General features: G+C 37.0%; 1 protein-coding gene across 5 annotated transcripts in view; it reads left to right on the forward strand.

Moving 5' to 3' along the window:
* LOC136863908 (hypoxia-inducible factor 1-alpha) overlaps window positions 1-14,826 on the forward strand; it is a 579,725-nt gene extending 564,899 nt beyond the window's left edge. For all 5 annotated transcript variants that reach the window (XM_067140321.2, XM_067140322.2, XM_067140325.2 and 2 more), the window contains one exon: window positions 12,478-14,826. In XM_067140321.2, the coding sequence (XP_066996422.2) occupies window positions 12,478-12,747 (270 nt within the window). In that variant the 3' untranslated portion in view covers window positions 12,748-14,826. The remainder of the gene's footprint in view (window positions 1-12,477) is intronic.
* The last annotated feature ends 581 nt before the right edge of the window (window positions 14,827-15,407 follow it).

The following is a 15,407-nucleotide window of genomic DNA, read 5'->3' on the forward strand; positions in this document are numbered from 1 at the left end:
TGTAAAGCCAAATATGAATATACAGATGATGCACCAACATCCATGGCCAGTCTGTTATGTCTTCAGTCCAGAGTCTGATTTAATCCTCAAATAACAGTACTAGAGGTTGTGCAGTTATAAGGAAACAGCAAGAGTCGATTGCAGCACAATAATGAGGCATACTTCACAAGATGAGGAATGGAGTAGTTCATCATTGCTTTCCTCACTGAGCCAGAAAATGCTCTTACCCTGTGGATAGAATCTTTTACAGCAGCATCCACACTGTCACAGCCATGAATGAGACAAAGATTTCAGTCTAAGCTATATTTTGCTCCAGACTTTGGCTAGAGACAGATGCAAAATTACTGCATCCTTCCATCAGACTTGTCTGGCAGTGTGGCATAAATTAAATAGCAAAAGATAGATTGGGAGAAATCCCAGAGTTTATGTTTGCTTACAGTAATGTAGGGGTATAGCTAGTCTAGAGATCGGGCAGAATAGGGTCGCACCAAAATGCGGACGGAGCGATCTAAGCAAGAAGAAGAAGAAGAAGAATGAGGGGGCTACAGCAGAGTGTTGACTGAGAGAATGAGACAGCAAATTTGGCATTCTACAGTGAAGTTACTAGCGGGACAGCTTGTTAAGGATGGGACTGACACCCCTCGGTGGTGATGGGGGTGCTGTAACCAAAACCAAAACTAAGTCTGTGGGCAAGTGACACAACTTCTCAGCTGAGCTTTACCGTACACTAGTTTTAAATGATGACCTACCGGTAACACAAAATATTTATAATACATTAAGGCTACACATAAAGTTGTGGTGAAATCAGCAGCAAGAAAGTTATAAAGTTTTATGCCTCTGAGTCCAGATTGAAGTAGTTTATAGTTCAGACAGTTTACTTTGGAAGGGTCTTTTCTTTGATGGCATTTTAAGGAATTATCTGTTTAAGATTTGGGGCTACAAAAGGGGGTTGTGTCTTCCTCAAAATATCCTTGGAGATATAAAAAAATATGATCTTCAAATGTTGCATGTGACCACAGTTCCCAATTCAGTGTGCACTTTAGCAGCTGTTACAACAAGAACATCAGTACACTCAGCAGTGTATAACTACAAATAATATGATGTTTTATAGTACGACAGTCATTTAAAAAAATAGCAAGCAGTAATTAGCAACCAAAAAAGGAAGTCAGGAGAATAAAATCAAATGTTACTGTAATGAATACCATGGTTCATTGTGGGAGCATCCCAGTCTCCATTTTGGTGTGAAGTAGTTGTCGACTTGTAGATTGCATCAGCTCATATCCTTTTTATACTAAGCTGCCTCTTAAGCTATGCTTTCCAAGACTTATCATGGTACTAAGCAAACTGACTGCACGGTAAGGGTTGTGTAGCAATACACTTGCATTGGGGAGGTGGAGTGTTCAAGCCCCCACTGTCAGCTGCCCTGAAGATGAGTTTCTGTGCCACCAGGCTGTACTTTAATTAAGGGCACAACCACATCCTTTGCAATCGTAGCCCTTTCCTATTCCATCATTACTGGAAGACTATACAAGTGCAACAATTAATAACTAGCAAAAGGAACTTGTAATGGTAGGTCCATGAAGCCAAAGTTGAATGCCATTTTGTTGGTCATGTGGATATTTCATAACCATCTCCTATGACTCGCACTCTTGAAAATGCTGGGATAGTACTTCATTCTTTAGAGACCCAGTTCCAATTAAATACTAGCCTATATTTAAATATAGGTAACTGAACAAGCTGGAATTGATAACAAATGTCCATCACCCCTATATTACACCACAGGAATTCTGCAGCCAGGCTAGGTGGAGCCCACACCTACACACCTATTTCCAATGAATGCATTGAGTTATATTTAGAGTCCTATTTAATTTATTTAAGCTAATTTTCAATGAATCCTTATCTGCTAAACTACATATCTTTCCCAAACTATTTCTTTTTTTAAATGAATTATCTAATTCATATACAAGTTATCATTCCCTATTTAAGTCTGTTGGTTTTTGCAACTGTATGAAGACTTAAAGGAGACTGAACAATTCATGTAATGAATGGTATTTGGCATTGAGTTCCATAATTTTGTTCCTGTTGTGATAAAGAATGAATTATTGGCAGCTGACCTGCTAAAAGGAAAGGCAAGAGTGATAACAGAGCTTATATTATACTAATGGAAAAAGGGAAGATACTGAGGACAGTTTATGGGGAAGGAGCTGAACACCAAGACAGCTACATGAAAATTTCTCAGTTGTTCAAATTTCCAAGCGACAGTTACCCAGCCCAGAGGTCTGCAGATCACAAGGCGACACGTGGTCATTGCAACTAATCCTCTCATTCATTATTCTTAGCTTTCTGAATCGGGGCCTCTATCTGACTGTCAGATAGCTATTTAATTGTTCTCATGTAGGCTAAGAGGGCTTCAAACTAGTCCTCAGATCTAGGTAAAAAACTCTGACCTAGCTGAGAATCGAACGTAGGGCCTCCAGATAAGAGGAAGGCTGTCAACCGTAGACTGCAGGGCCGGCAAATCAGGGCTAAAGTGCCTTTTGGAGAGGGGTGTTCAAATTTCTTGTGGGAAAGTTCCTTGTGCGATGTGTGTATCATAGTGCAAAGAAAATATGAATCTGTTGCAAGAATTCATGATTCATTCTACATTCTTAATTTGTTTATTCTGAGGTCTTCGGTGTAGAAGGTCTCTTTATCTAGTTCATAAATCATCCTTGACGGTGCTGTTTTTCCAATTCTTGGAGCATATTTAAGAAAGCCTGCCATCTAAAGAACAGAACACCAAGCATCTGGAGAGAAGAAGGGCTCAGAGGATAGGCTTCTGTGCTATGAGTGGCATGATAGAATCTGGACGAAGGAAAGTCAAGAACTAAGACACGTAGTGACACAATTTGCCAATCAGCAGCTTCCACCAGAAGATTATGTATGGCCAAATCATATCACAGTCCCAACATTAGTTGTGCATGTGATTTGTACAAACAAAGATGTGACTGGTACCACCTAGCAGTGTGCCACAAAAACGTGATGACATTATAGAGCGTAGCAAAAACTAAACTATACGAATACCTGTTCGGGTGATCATTCCTAATAATAATAATAATAATAATAATAATAATAATAATAATAATAATAAATTTATTAGTTCCATCAATGATTAATTATAGGCAGCTGACCTAGGAAAATAATAAAATATCAGAATAATTAATAATTTTTAAAGCTTTTTACATCTTTAGTGGTAATATTCACCTAAAGAAATAATAAACCTTTTCCATTTTTTAATATATGGAATAATATTGGTACAGATACATCTTGTAAATTAGTAATTTTTCCTCCTAGTATTGCTGGCCCCACGGTGTAGGGGTAGCATGCCTGCCTCTTACCTGGAGGCCCCGGGTTCGATTTCTGGACAGGTCAGAGATTTTTACCTGGATCTGAGGGCTGATTCGAGGTCCACTCAGTCTACATTATTACAATTGAGGAGCTATCTGATGGTAAGGTGGCGGTCCCAGTCTAGAAAGCCAAGAATAACGGCCGAGAGGATCCTTCGTACTGACCACATGACACCTCGTAATCTGCAGGTCTTTGGGCTGAGCAGCGTTCGCTTGGTAGACCATCGGCCTTTGCGGCTATTGCGCCAAGGTGTTTGGATTTCTTCCTAGTTTCAGAATTTTAATGGGAAGCCATCAAAAAGAAGGAAAAATACTATGCAGTCTTTATAGACTTCACAAAAGCCTTTGATCTCCTGGACTAAGCATTAGTACAAAGGAAGCTCGAGGAAACTCTAGGAAGAGACAGCGTCGGGACAAGAATCATAAACTCCATAAATGAATGGAACAAGATAAGAATCTCGGACAGCCTAGACCTTTCAGAACCAATAATTCAAACAAATGGTGTACTCCAAGGGGACCCACTAAGCCCTCTGCTGTTCATCCTGGCAGCGAAGGACATTATGGAAATTGCGCAAAATGAAGATGTAGCAGCATACGTCTATGCGGATGATATTGTGATTGGCTCAAAAAGCTTAAAAAAAACTGCAGAACACTATAGACGAAGTGGGAAAATGGTGCATTGAACACAAGTTCATAATTAACACTGAGAAGACGGAAATTATGGTGTTCAGATAAGGAGGGCAAATACCAAAATCGACAAGAATCACCTTAGACGGGAAAATAATATCGATCACCAAAGAATACAAATATCTAGGGTTAACACTCCAGCCGTCTGCAAAATGCTTCACTACACACACAATAGAGAAAGCGACACAAGCAATTAGAATGATAAACGACATAAGCTTCATCAGAACACTAAGTCTTGACACAGCAATGGCGCTCTTCAAATCGAAAATTGTTCCAATACTTACGTATGGGATTGAAATTATATGGACACACCTGAATGAAAAGAACTTAGCAACACTGGAAAGAGTTAAAGCAACATACATCAAAAGAGCAATCGGAGTGGCAAAAACAACAAGATCCAGATTAGTCTACCTTCTCGCACGGGAAACTTTCCTTATAGAGGATTTAAGTACAATGTACCCCCTGCCTAACACAACGGCATCGGAGAACCTACTAAGGACACTAATAAGGAAAAGAGAAGAAGAACCCACGGAATTCTATGGAACTGGGGCCATTATTGATCGTACATGGACAGCAGCAAATTTTGAGATGAGGCACGTGTTTACAAGACTTGCAGTACATGGATTCCACCACGTCATCTGCGAAAACACAACATACCACAAACCGTCAAACTCTTGAAAGTGTACATTATGTGGACAGTTATGTGAACGATATCACTTAGAACTCTGCAACAAGAGGACGAGATCAATCCGAGACTATGCGTCCAATGGTGCAAGTGTTAAATTGTTATAACACCCTTCACTAATGTATGGCTATTTTGCTGCAATAAATGTTTTATTTAGAATTTTAAAAAGTTTGATAAAAGATACCAAAACATAAATGGAAATGATTCATCAACTTACCACTAAAGATGAAGAAGGCTTTTAAAAATAATAATTCTTCTGATATTCTATTACTTTTCATTTCCATTGTATGAGTATGCCAATGTGTTGGGTCAGAGGACAATACAGTTTACACCAGTGCAACCTAATGCTCATAATAATTCCCATAATAGTTAAATGTAAATTTTTTTCTGTGCCTTCTTCATGGTGCAGTTATTTTCAGGCACACTTATAATGGAAGTGAGAGTGTGTATATTTTTAACCATACACCAGGCTTCCACCAATCTTCAATCTCTGGCAAGTACCAGGAATCTAACTGCAGACCCCAGAGAACGACAGCTAATAGGGTTGTTGCACTACGGAGGTGGACTCTGATAGTAGTAGTAGTAGTAGTAGTAGTAGTAGTAGTAGTAATAGTAGTAGTAGTAGTAGTAGTCATGTTGAACACATACCATTAGCATGTTCATTACTTAAGGCAGAGAGCAAACTTGCACATATACTTTTTACTCGCGCAACTTTTAGTGATAACTGGTGTTACAGGGGTGAGGAGTAAGGAGGAGCTCTCCCGGTTCCAGTAATACTGCCAACTGACTGAAAATGAAATCTGAATTGAATCGATAATATTATGGATTGATATGAATTTTCTAAACCTTTATTATCTTACGCCAACAACTGTGTCACACACACATTATATAACATTTCTTGATGTGAATCTTGTTCCTAGCATGAATTCTATAGTTTGGCTTTGCTGTGTAAACAACAGTACTAGTACGTAAAGTGTACGCCAGATGTCTCATGGCGATGCATAAGCGATTCATAGTTTGTGTTTCAAAAATTGCCAATACGAATATCGAAGATGACATAGGTCTACAGTTCAGCACTAGAGAGACCATGATTCACTAAAAGTTGCACGAGTAATAGTACTGCATGTCATGCTTAGAGTTGACCTTGACTGGAGAAAGATGAAAGATAGGTAAACAGATAAATATGAGGATTCTGAGCCTGACTCGTCACTGGGAAATGAGATATGAAACTTTTGGTGTCTTGGACCAAAGGCCAGCATGTTAACCATATAGCGACGGAGCCTGACCTGATGCTACTAATTCAGTGAAATGAATGCCTTCAACATGGGAATTTTCATATTAAAGTACTTCCATCACATTTTTTGTCATTAGTTCATAGTAACACACATGAAACTGAGCATAGAACAGGTGTGATTCATTGCATGAATATTTTTTTAAATTCAAAGATCATTTGAATGTAGCCGGCCTGAGTGGCTCAGACGATTGAGGCGCTGGCCTTCTGACCTCAACTTGGCAGGTTCGATCCTGGCTCAGTCTGGTAGTATTTGAAGGTGCTCAAATAGGTCGGCCTTGTGTTGGCAGATTTACTGGCATGTAAAAGAACTACTGCGGGACAAAATTCCGGCACCTTGGCGTCTCTGAAAAGGCATACTTCAGACAGAACTTCAAAATTATTTGGCTTTGCAAGGCACTGAACACACTATTTAGTAATTAAAGGACTTGAGATAATTCTAGATAAGGTGTCATCCTTGTAGGTATGAATATAAGCACAATCCAAATAAAAATGGTAATCTGTTATATCTTTAAGCCACTCCTTTTCCAAGTTTCTTTCTCACACCCTGCTGTGATGATGATGATGATGATGATGATGATGATGATGATGTGTGGCCTCCAGAGAGACTCTGCTGCAAACTTTTGGGTTGACTGCTGTGGGCAACCACCACGTAGGTGAGGATGGGGCCCTATCTAGAATGAAACCTAATGCTGAAGATGGCACAAATACCCAGTCCCCCAGCCAGAGAAATTAATTAATGAAGATTAAAAACCCAACTCGACTGGGAATTGAACCTGCGTCCTCTTGGACCAAAGGCCAGCATGCTAACCATGTAGCCATGGAGCCTGATCTGATGCTACTAATTCGGTGAAATGAATGCCTTCAACATGGAAATTTTCATACAGCAGTACTTCCATCACATTTTTTGTCATTAGTTCATAGTAACTCACCTGAAACTGAGCATAGAACAGGTGTGATTCATTGCATAAATATTTTCTTAAAATTCAAAGATCATTTGAATATAGCTGGACTGAGTGGCTCAGACGATTGAGGCGCGGGCCTTCTGACCCCAACTTGGCAGGTTCAATCCTGGCTCAGTCTGGTAGTATTTGAAGGTGCTCAAATATGTCGGCCTTGTGTTGGTAGATTTACTGGCACGTAAAAGAACTACTCTGGGACAAAATTCTGGCACCTCGGCATCTCTGAAAACCATAAAAGTAGTTATTGGGATAAAAAGGCAATAACATTATTTTATTTATTCATTTGATTATATGTCGTGAACATGATAGACTTAAATAAACCGAACAAGTTGGCCATACGGTTAGGGGCGTGCAGCTGTGAGCTTGCATTCGGGAGATATTGGGTTCAATATCAATCAATACTGATCTGCATTTAGGGCAGTCACCCAGGTGACAGATTCCCTATCTGTTGCTTTTCTATCCTTTTCTTAAATGATTTCAAAGAAATTGGTAGTTTATTGAACATCTCCCTTGGTAAGTTATTCCAATCCCTAACTCCCCTTTCTATAAATGAATATTTGCCCCAATTTGTCCTCTTGAATTCCAACTTTATCTTCATATTGTGATCTTTCCCAAATATTTGGGGTTCGAACCCCACTGTCGGCATCCCTGAATATGGTTTTCCATGGTTTTCCATTTTCACACCAGGCAAATGTTGGAGCTGTACCTTAATTTAGGTCACAGCCACTTCCTTTCCACTCCTAGACTTTTCCTATCCCATCGTCGCCATAAAACCTATCTGTCGGTGTGACATAAAGCAATTTGTAAAAACAACACTTAAATAATGAAAATTTCTTGAAAATCAAATTGTAATCTTTTCCTATATAAGTTAGGGCTTGTTTAAGAATAGTGCATCCTTATAGCATGAAATGACATTGATTATAAGTAATTAATTTTGGTAATGTCCGGCTCCATGGCTAAGTGGTTAGCATGCTGATCTTTGGTCCAAGGGGTCCCGGGTTTGATTCCCCAGTCTGGTTGGGGATTTTAACCTTCATTAGTTAATTTCTCTGGCTGGGGGACTGGGTGTATGTATCACCTTCAACATTAGAATTCTTCATAGTAGGGCCCCCTTCCTCAAAGAATCGCAGGTCGCCATTAGGTGTCAGTTTGAAAGACCTGCACCAGGCCTCTTTGGTAGCAATACATCATTACATTAATTATGGTAAGGATCAGAACAGATATAATAATAATAATAATAATAATAATAATAATAATAATAATAATAATTAGGGCTAGCTGGTTATGGTTAGGAATTTCAAAGGTAACATCATATCACAATTGTGATATTTGAAGCTCCGTTCAGAAATTTGGCTTTTCAGATTGCTCCCAGATGTCTTTCAGACTTGATTCGTATGAATTAAGAGGAGGCCTACATCCCTGCAGTTTCACTTCATTGCCGAGCAAGAAATTCTAATATATACGTGAATGAATACCAACATTATTTCATGTCTAACTCCTTGGGTGAATGGCCTGTGTGCTGGCCTTCAGTTTGGAGGGCCTTGGCTTGGGGACTGGGTTTTTGTGTTCATCTTAATACGCTTCTAGTAATCTACATACAAGACACCACACCCTACTATCAACTACTGCAGAAACACACAATAGTGAATACATCCCTCTGCATAGGGTTGGCATTTGGAAAGACATCTGGCTGTAAAATTGAGTCGATCATAATAAATTGGGAAAAAGGCTGGGGAGAAGAAGATACGTTTCAAATGCACATCTGCTGTTTGTCTATGACAGCCCAATTGTAGATTTTACAAGCATGGCATACCTACCAACTCGTTACTTTTCACTGTGGTGTATGCATGCCTTAATATGAAAACCAGTGGTAGTGTTGATCGTTAACAGCTCCTACCTTATTAAAAATGATAGTACATAATGCTATACACATCGTCATTCTTGGTGGAGACTTCACCTCTGACAATAATTCTGGACGTCAGAGGTAAACTATTGTAAATTAAAAAATGACAATTTTGACGTTGTGACTTGTTTTGGCCATGCTTTTTTATGGGTACACTATTGTATGTTTCGTAGGAATGAAAATAAGCTATGTGATACAATCATATGTGCGAGGAGAACCCAGCGATAAACAGTGGTAAGTGATCATACAGTAGTGTAACCTCACACCGTCTGTCGCATTGCTTATTGTGTTGGCTCTTACGATAGTTTACCATGATCAGAACTGTCGATTTGACTTGTAAAAAAAATTTGCATCTCAGCAGCATGTTTCTGTTATGATAGTTTACCTCTGACATCCAGAATTAGAACAAGGATATGTAAACTATTTGCTCATTTCAATTGTCTTCAACATTATTTCTAATCTTAGACAAGCACAGATTTAATTTGACAAACTGAGAAGTAGAGTGAAGTTCTTGTCATTTATTTAAATTAGTGAACTGGACTATTTATTTTTGTTTTTCATACGTTCCTTGCTGTTGGTGTAGCATTCAACCTTATAACTGGAGGTCCTGTAGTTCAATCCAACCTCAGTCTGATGGTATTTGATGGTGTTCAGATACTCCAGCCTTATGTTGGTAGACTTACTGGCACATAAAAGAACTTCTGTGAGACAAAAGTTCTGACACCTCAATAACTCTGAAACCATAAAATTAGTTACCAAGATGTAAAATTATTAACTTTTTTTTTTTTCCTATCCCTGGCCTGCCTAAAGATTTTAATCATGGAAGGAGGGCTGGAATAGCGTTCATTCTGTTTTGTGAGATCAACTTATGAGCTGCCTGATATGAGAGGCAACAGATCAAGTCAAGAAAGCCAAACTGTACAACTGAGAAAGTCATGCTGACCATACCAGGCAGAATTCTTGGCAGTCCATGGCTATTTATGGGCTATATATATTGCTCTTTGTTTTTCTTTAGTTTCCTTTTTCTTATTTTTTAAGCTTTGGAAACAATTACAAGTTCAAATTGAATATAAGGTACCTTGAAATTGCTTATAACTGAGGACTGATGATCTAGATATAAGGTCCCTTTAACCAACAATCATAGTCACCATCTTATAACAGATTGTATTTTATGGTGTGGCTGTGGAAGGAGAGGAGAATAAATAAGAAACTCTTTTACAAGATGAGTACTCCGTAGTTTCAACTAGATACTTAAACTGTACAATCCCTACACTTTTCCCATAGATTTTTGTAGTGAATGGCAAGGTTATATAAAGTTTGGTTATTCACAGGGATCCCGTGAAAAATATCTGAGTTTTATTTACCATAAGAGCAAGATTGTCTGTTTTTATGAATACTTAAGTTACTATTTTATTTTTGTTTTGATATTCTACCCAAGGAGAACTCTAATTTGCAGTATCTGCTCTCTATTTGAGTATGACACAGACTGTAGAATTTATTATGTAATGTTATTTCCTTCTGAAAACAAAGTATGAAGCAAGTTTCTAACACACTGTTTAATAAGAGTAAATTTAAACATTAGACAGAGTTTCTACCACTAAGAAAAAGAATTGGGAGGCAGAATAGACAGAGAAACTATTTATGTAGTAGTAGTAGTAGTAGTAGTAGTAGTAGTAGTAGTAGTAGTAGTAGTAGTAGTAGTAGTAGTAGTAGTAGTAGTAGTAGTAGAAGAATAATACAGGTTTTTAAATAGTCCTATTATTCACAGTATCCTTTTTTTTACATTTCCTAGAAAAAATAATCATTTTGTCAACATTTTGGAAGAAAATCATGTTTATATATCAGTTACAACCTATTGTATGTTAGAATTGATGAAGGGAGGAACTTGAAAATACACCTTGGTCTTTTTCAGCATACCATTCTGTAAACACCTGGTATTTTTAGTCACAATCTTCTTAAGCAAATTTTGTTCTAAAAGGTTTAAACTCTCCCAAGTTCTGTAATTCTATTAGATTCACTACTGGTGAATGTGGGTTCATCCCCTTGGTCACCTCTCATTCGCAGTGCATCCATGTACTTGGAGTCATCTGGCTATTTTTGTTGGATTATAACAACACAAGTACCGGGCGAGTTGGCCGTGCGGTTATGGGCGCGCGACTGTGAGCTTGCATCCGGGAGATAGTGGGTACAAATCCCTGAGTCTGTACCTCAGTTAAGGCCACGGCCGTTTCCTTCCAACTCCTACGCCTTTCCTATCCCATCGTCACCATAAGACTTGTCTGTGTCGGTGCGACGTAAAACCACTAGCAAAAAGAAAAAACACAAGTGAGATGGCATATCATTTGTTTATGTATGATAATGACTGAATCCATTACTGGATTGTTCAGTATGTTGTTATACACGGCATACTTGAATATTCTTGTCAAAACTTTCATCTAAAGTTGATATCTTCTCATTGTCATCAAGTTCTTTATCATTGTTCTACACTGAAGGTTTAAGGTTGCATCATAAAAAAAGAAATTAATTTCAAACTCGTATGCAATTCATGAATCAGAATTTTTGGTGAATTCTTCTCTGGAATTTATAGATTGTTGGAAAGAGATAGTATGCTTTATGTAGGTCATCATGATAGATTTGTGTGTATTACCATATGTGCATCAGTGCACAGGAAATCTTACCAGAGTTGTCGGGTGTCATATTACAGGGTGGATAAAAAAAATTAATGTTAGATCAGAAATATCAATATTTAGATTGCAGTGCTATCTGTTAGTTTGATCTTCAAACTATTGCTGTGAATGTGACACCAGTATTGCTAGTACAGTGGAAAATGATGGAAAGTGTCTCAGAAAAGATTGCTGCAGACAAATGAAACCAAATACGCTCTCTCCAAGTAGAGTTTTCATGTGCCCAGATTTTAATATTCATAAAAAGAATTTTGATGTTAGAATGCTCTGGAACAATTTTTCAAACTGCTTAGAAAACGGTGTTTAATTTAATTCTGTGAAAAAATAGCTATCTCCGAATTAATGCGATTTCCTGTGTGCAGGTACAGACTGGAAATGTGGTGTGATTTTAGATATCTTATTAGTAAGACTAATCAGAGAAATGCATAATGTGGGCAATATTATCAAATTGCAAAAAGGCAGAGGATATGAAGGAAGAGCAACGTAGGATGGGAAAGATTGACAGGAAATATATATTTTGAAATAAAGTCCTCATCAAGGCAAGTGTAATATCGTCGTGGCACCTTCGAAAACCGCTGTGTGATATATTTTTTGAGAAATACTGACCTGCAGCACATATATTATGAAGAGCAAAAATTCCTTGATAATATTTGCACAATATTGAACCTTCGATGACAGAATCTTACCAACCAAAGTTTTAAGCTAAAAATATTTCACATAGTGGATTTTGCAGGTGCAAAGACGATGTAAATCTAGTGCAAAGTGGGGTTACTTATTCTAAACCTGTTATGTCCTACTTCAGTAAGTTGCCCTGCCTGTTCTTTTAATATGTTTTCTTGATATTTTTATCTAAAGTGTATTTTGTGCATTCTGTTTTAGAACAATCCTCCAAAACTTCCTAAAAAGAAGAAATATGGCATCCATTCAGGTCCAGATGAAGGATCTATACTTACCAGCAGTCAGTGTAAAGAGAGCATTCGCAAAAATTCCTTTTCGTTACTCGAACCAGAAAGCACAACCATCCCTTCTCTTCGGGATTTGAGCCAACAGGACTATGATGTGAACGCACCAATTGGCTCTAACAGCAGGTTATTGCAAGGTCAAGACTTACTGACTGCTCTCGAATCCTCCAGTGTAATAATGGGGTAGCATGCTTAGGGAAGAAATTCTAGGTATTGGTGTAATGTCTGTTTCTAGGCAACTTACACAGTATGATTTTATTTTTAAAGACTTGTATTTAAAACAAGACCCTTCACTATTGAGTATTATGATTTCCATCTGAATTTTCTTACAAGAAAACATTGTAATACTTTTCTATGATGTGAAACTCGTGTATTTATACAGTGAAACTTTGATCCTAAAGTCTATTTCAAATTTTATTGAATATTTATTGAATATTTTGTTATGATACCGTTTCTCTGAATTACGGTGTTAAAGGTGGTTGATTATCAGCACGAACCAATACAATCTAATCTGATATTGATACCTATGATTTTATTCTTAGGTCAGAAGTTTTCTTATAATCTGTTGAGTAACCTTTTATTGTACCTTTTTCTGTGCAAGATCATAAAAATCATTTCTTGTGAAATTTGTTGTTTAAAACATGGTTGTCTCTAATTCCTTGTTGAAACTTGGCCATCCCTAAATCATTGAACAATATTAATGTGAATCAAATAATTAATTTGCTTGGCTTCAAGAAAGAACCTGATAATGTTTTAAAATATTATGCAACTTTATTACGTTTTTATTTTTCAAATATGATTTTATGAATTATTATAGCTTTAGTTTGTTTTCTTGATCTAAATTTTGAGACTGAATGACAGAGTAAAGAAAAAATAAACTTTTCACTGCCAGAATAAAAACATTGAACCTGAACAGTGAATACTATGTCCGTGATGTAACATGGTTAGGAAAAGCATAATAAACAGGGTAAATAATATATTTCTTATTTTCTTTTCTTTCAAAGTAAGGAAAGGGGTTGTTTCAAATACAGACTTGTAGCAGAATTAAGATAGTACAGTCAAAACTGAAGTACAGTACACTAAAGTAAGCATGCATCTGGGGATTCATTGGTGAAGGAGATTTTAATTGGGAGCAGGATTACCATTACTGCCACTTCAACGTACCACATTACAAATGGACAGTGTTAAATAACATTTTATTTTTACCTTTTTTCTGTGTTGGTTTCACCTGGGACCAACATTTTTATTAGTTTTATGATTTATGGTATGAAAATTATATAAAGATAAAATATCAGAAGAATGTGTACCCAGCTTCTGATAAACCATTATTGGGTGCATGAGAACTAAATATTTTATTACTAGGAATATAATTCTGTTATTTGTTTAAGGAATCTTGGTTCTTATGTCTAGATCTGGCAAAAAAGGCTTCTCTCAGTAATGTAGAGGTCTGACACAGCTTGCTTTAAAGTACATGTTCCAAGGCTCCAGTTTTGTACAGTTGTAGTAGATGGGGTGCCCAGTTTATTGACATACCTTTTTTATCGACATTTAAGACAGTGCAGAGACAAAATTAAAACTTGAAAATGATAGAAAAATCAGTGTCTTTCCAGAGAGTTGGTACTTCTACTGGGAGAGAGAAAGTAGATTTGGTAAAATATGATCATTTTTAGTTGACTGATACTGAAATATAGGTAGACTATGTGATGATGATGATTATTATTAGATACTTCAATGGGAATATTTTTTCAGTGCTACAACTTGCATACCTCTATATTTATTAGTGATGTGTATAGTATATTTCGTATATTGTTAAGACTGAAAAATATATTTTCATTATTGGAAATTGTGTTGTGCCATAGGAAAATTTCTAACATTTTGTAATGATGATATACCTTTTTCTTATATTCTGTTGAGTAACATTTTATTTTACCTTTTTTTTTTCTGTGCAGGATCAAAAAATCATTAATTGTGGAATTTGTTGTTAAAACATGGTCATCTCTCTCTTGTTGAAACTTGGCCACCCCTAAATCCTTGAACAAGCCATTGAAAGAAATTTATGTGTATCAAATAATTAATTTGCTTTGCTTCGAGTAAGGAGCTGATAATGTTTTAAAATATTATGCAACTTTATTAAATTTTTATTGTGAAAAATATGATTTTTTTAATTATTGTAGCTTTTTGAATTAGCAATATTTTATGTTCATTATGAGAAGTGTTTTTATGTATGGTAGGTGTTTAATAAAAATTATATCCATTTTTAAGAATATTGTGTTCCTTTTCTTCTTGAACGTAATCCTTGCATACCGGGTGAGTCCGCTGCGCCTGATGTTTCTGCTTTTAGACATCCCAACAAATGTCAGTGGGGTGATGGTTGATTTTCCTTTGCCGTATACCAAGCTACAGTCACCTTTAAAGCACTCACTGCGTCATCACTGCACGACTTTTGCAAAAACATGTATGCAACAGGTATTTACACAATACGTCAAACTGTCATACGATAATATAAAATGTACGTGCCAATTAGAAGCTTTTGATTGGTAATTAAATTATCACTAAAAGCGATGGCACACTGACAGAAAACGTGTGAGAGTTTGTGAAGTGGGACATAGTTTTACACCAAGTAAGCTTTCTGATAAACTGGAGGCAACAGTCACCGTGGTGTAGTGGACTAACCACAGACGTGTTGACACATGTTGCGTTGGTACGTGGGTTTGAATCCCATGAGTAATAAATATTTTTATTTACATTTTAAACTTTTGAGGATTCATGCCACATTCGACCAATAGCATGCGTGTTGAATGTGTAGTGGCCTGACACTTAGTGTAGCCTAGCAGTCCTTTAGGAAAA

The sequence above is a fragment of the Anabrus simplex genome, chromosome 2 (genome assembly GCF_040414725.1).
Source record: "Anabrus simplex isolate iqAnaSimp1 chromosome 2, ASM4041472v1, whole genome shotgun sequence".
NCBI classification, from domain to species: domain Eukaryota; kingdom Metazoa; phylum Arthropoda; class Insecta; order Orthoptera; family Tettigoniidae; genus Anabrus; species Anabrus simplex.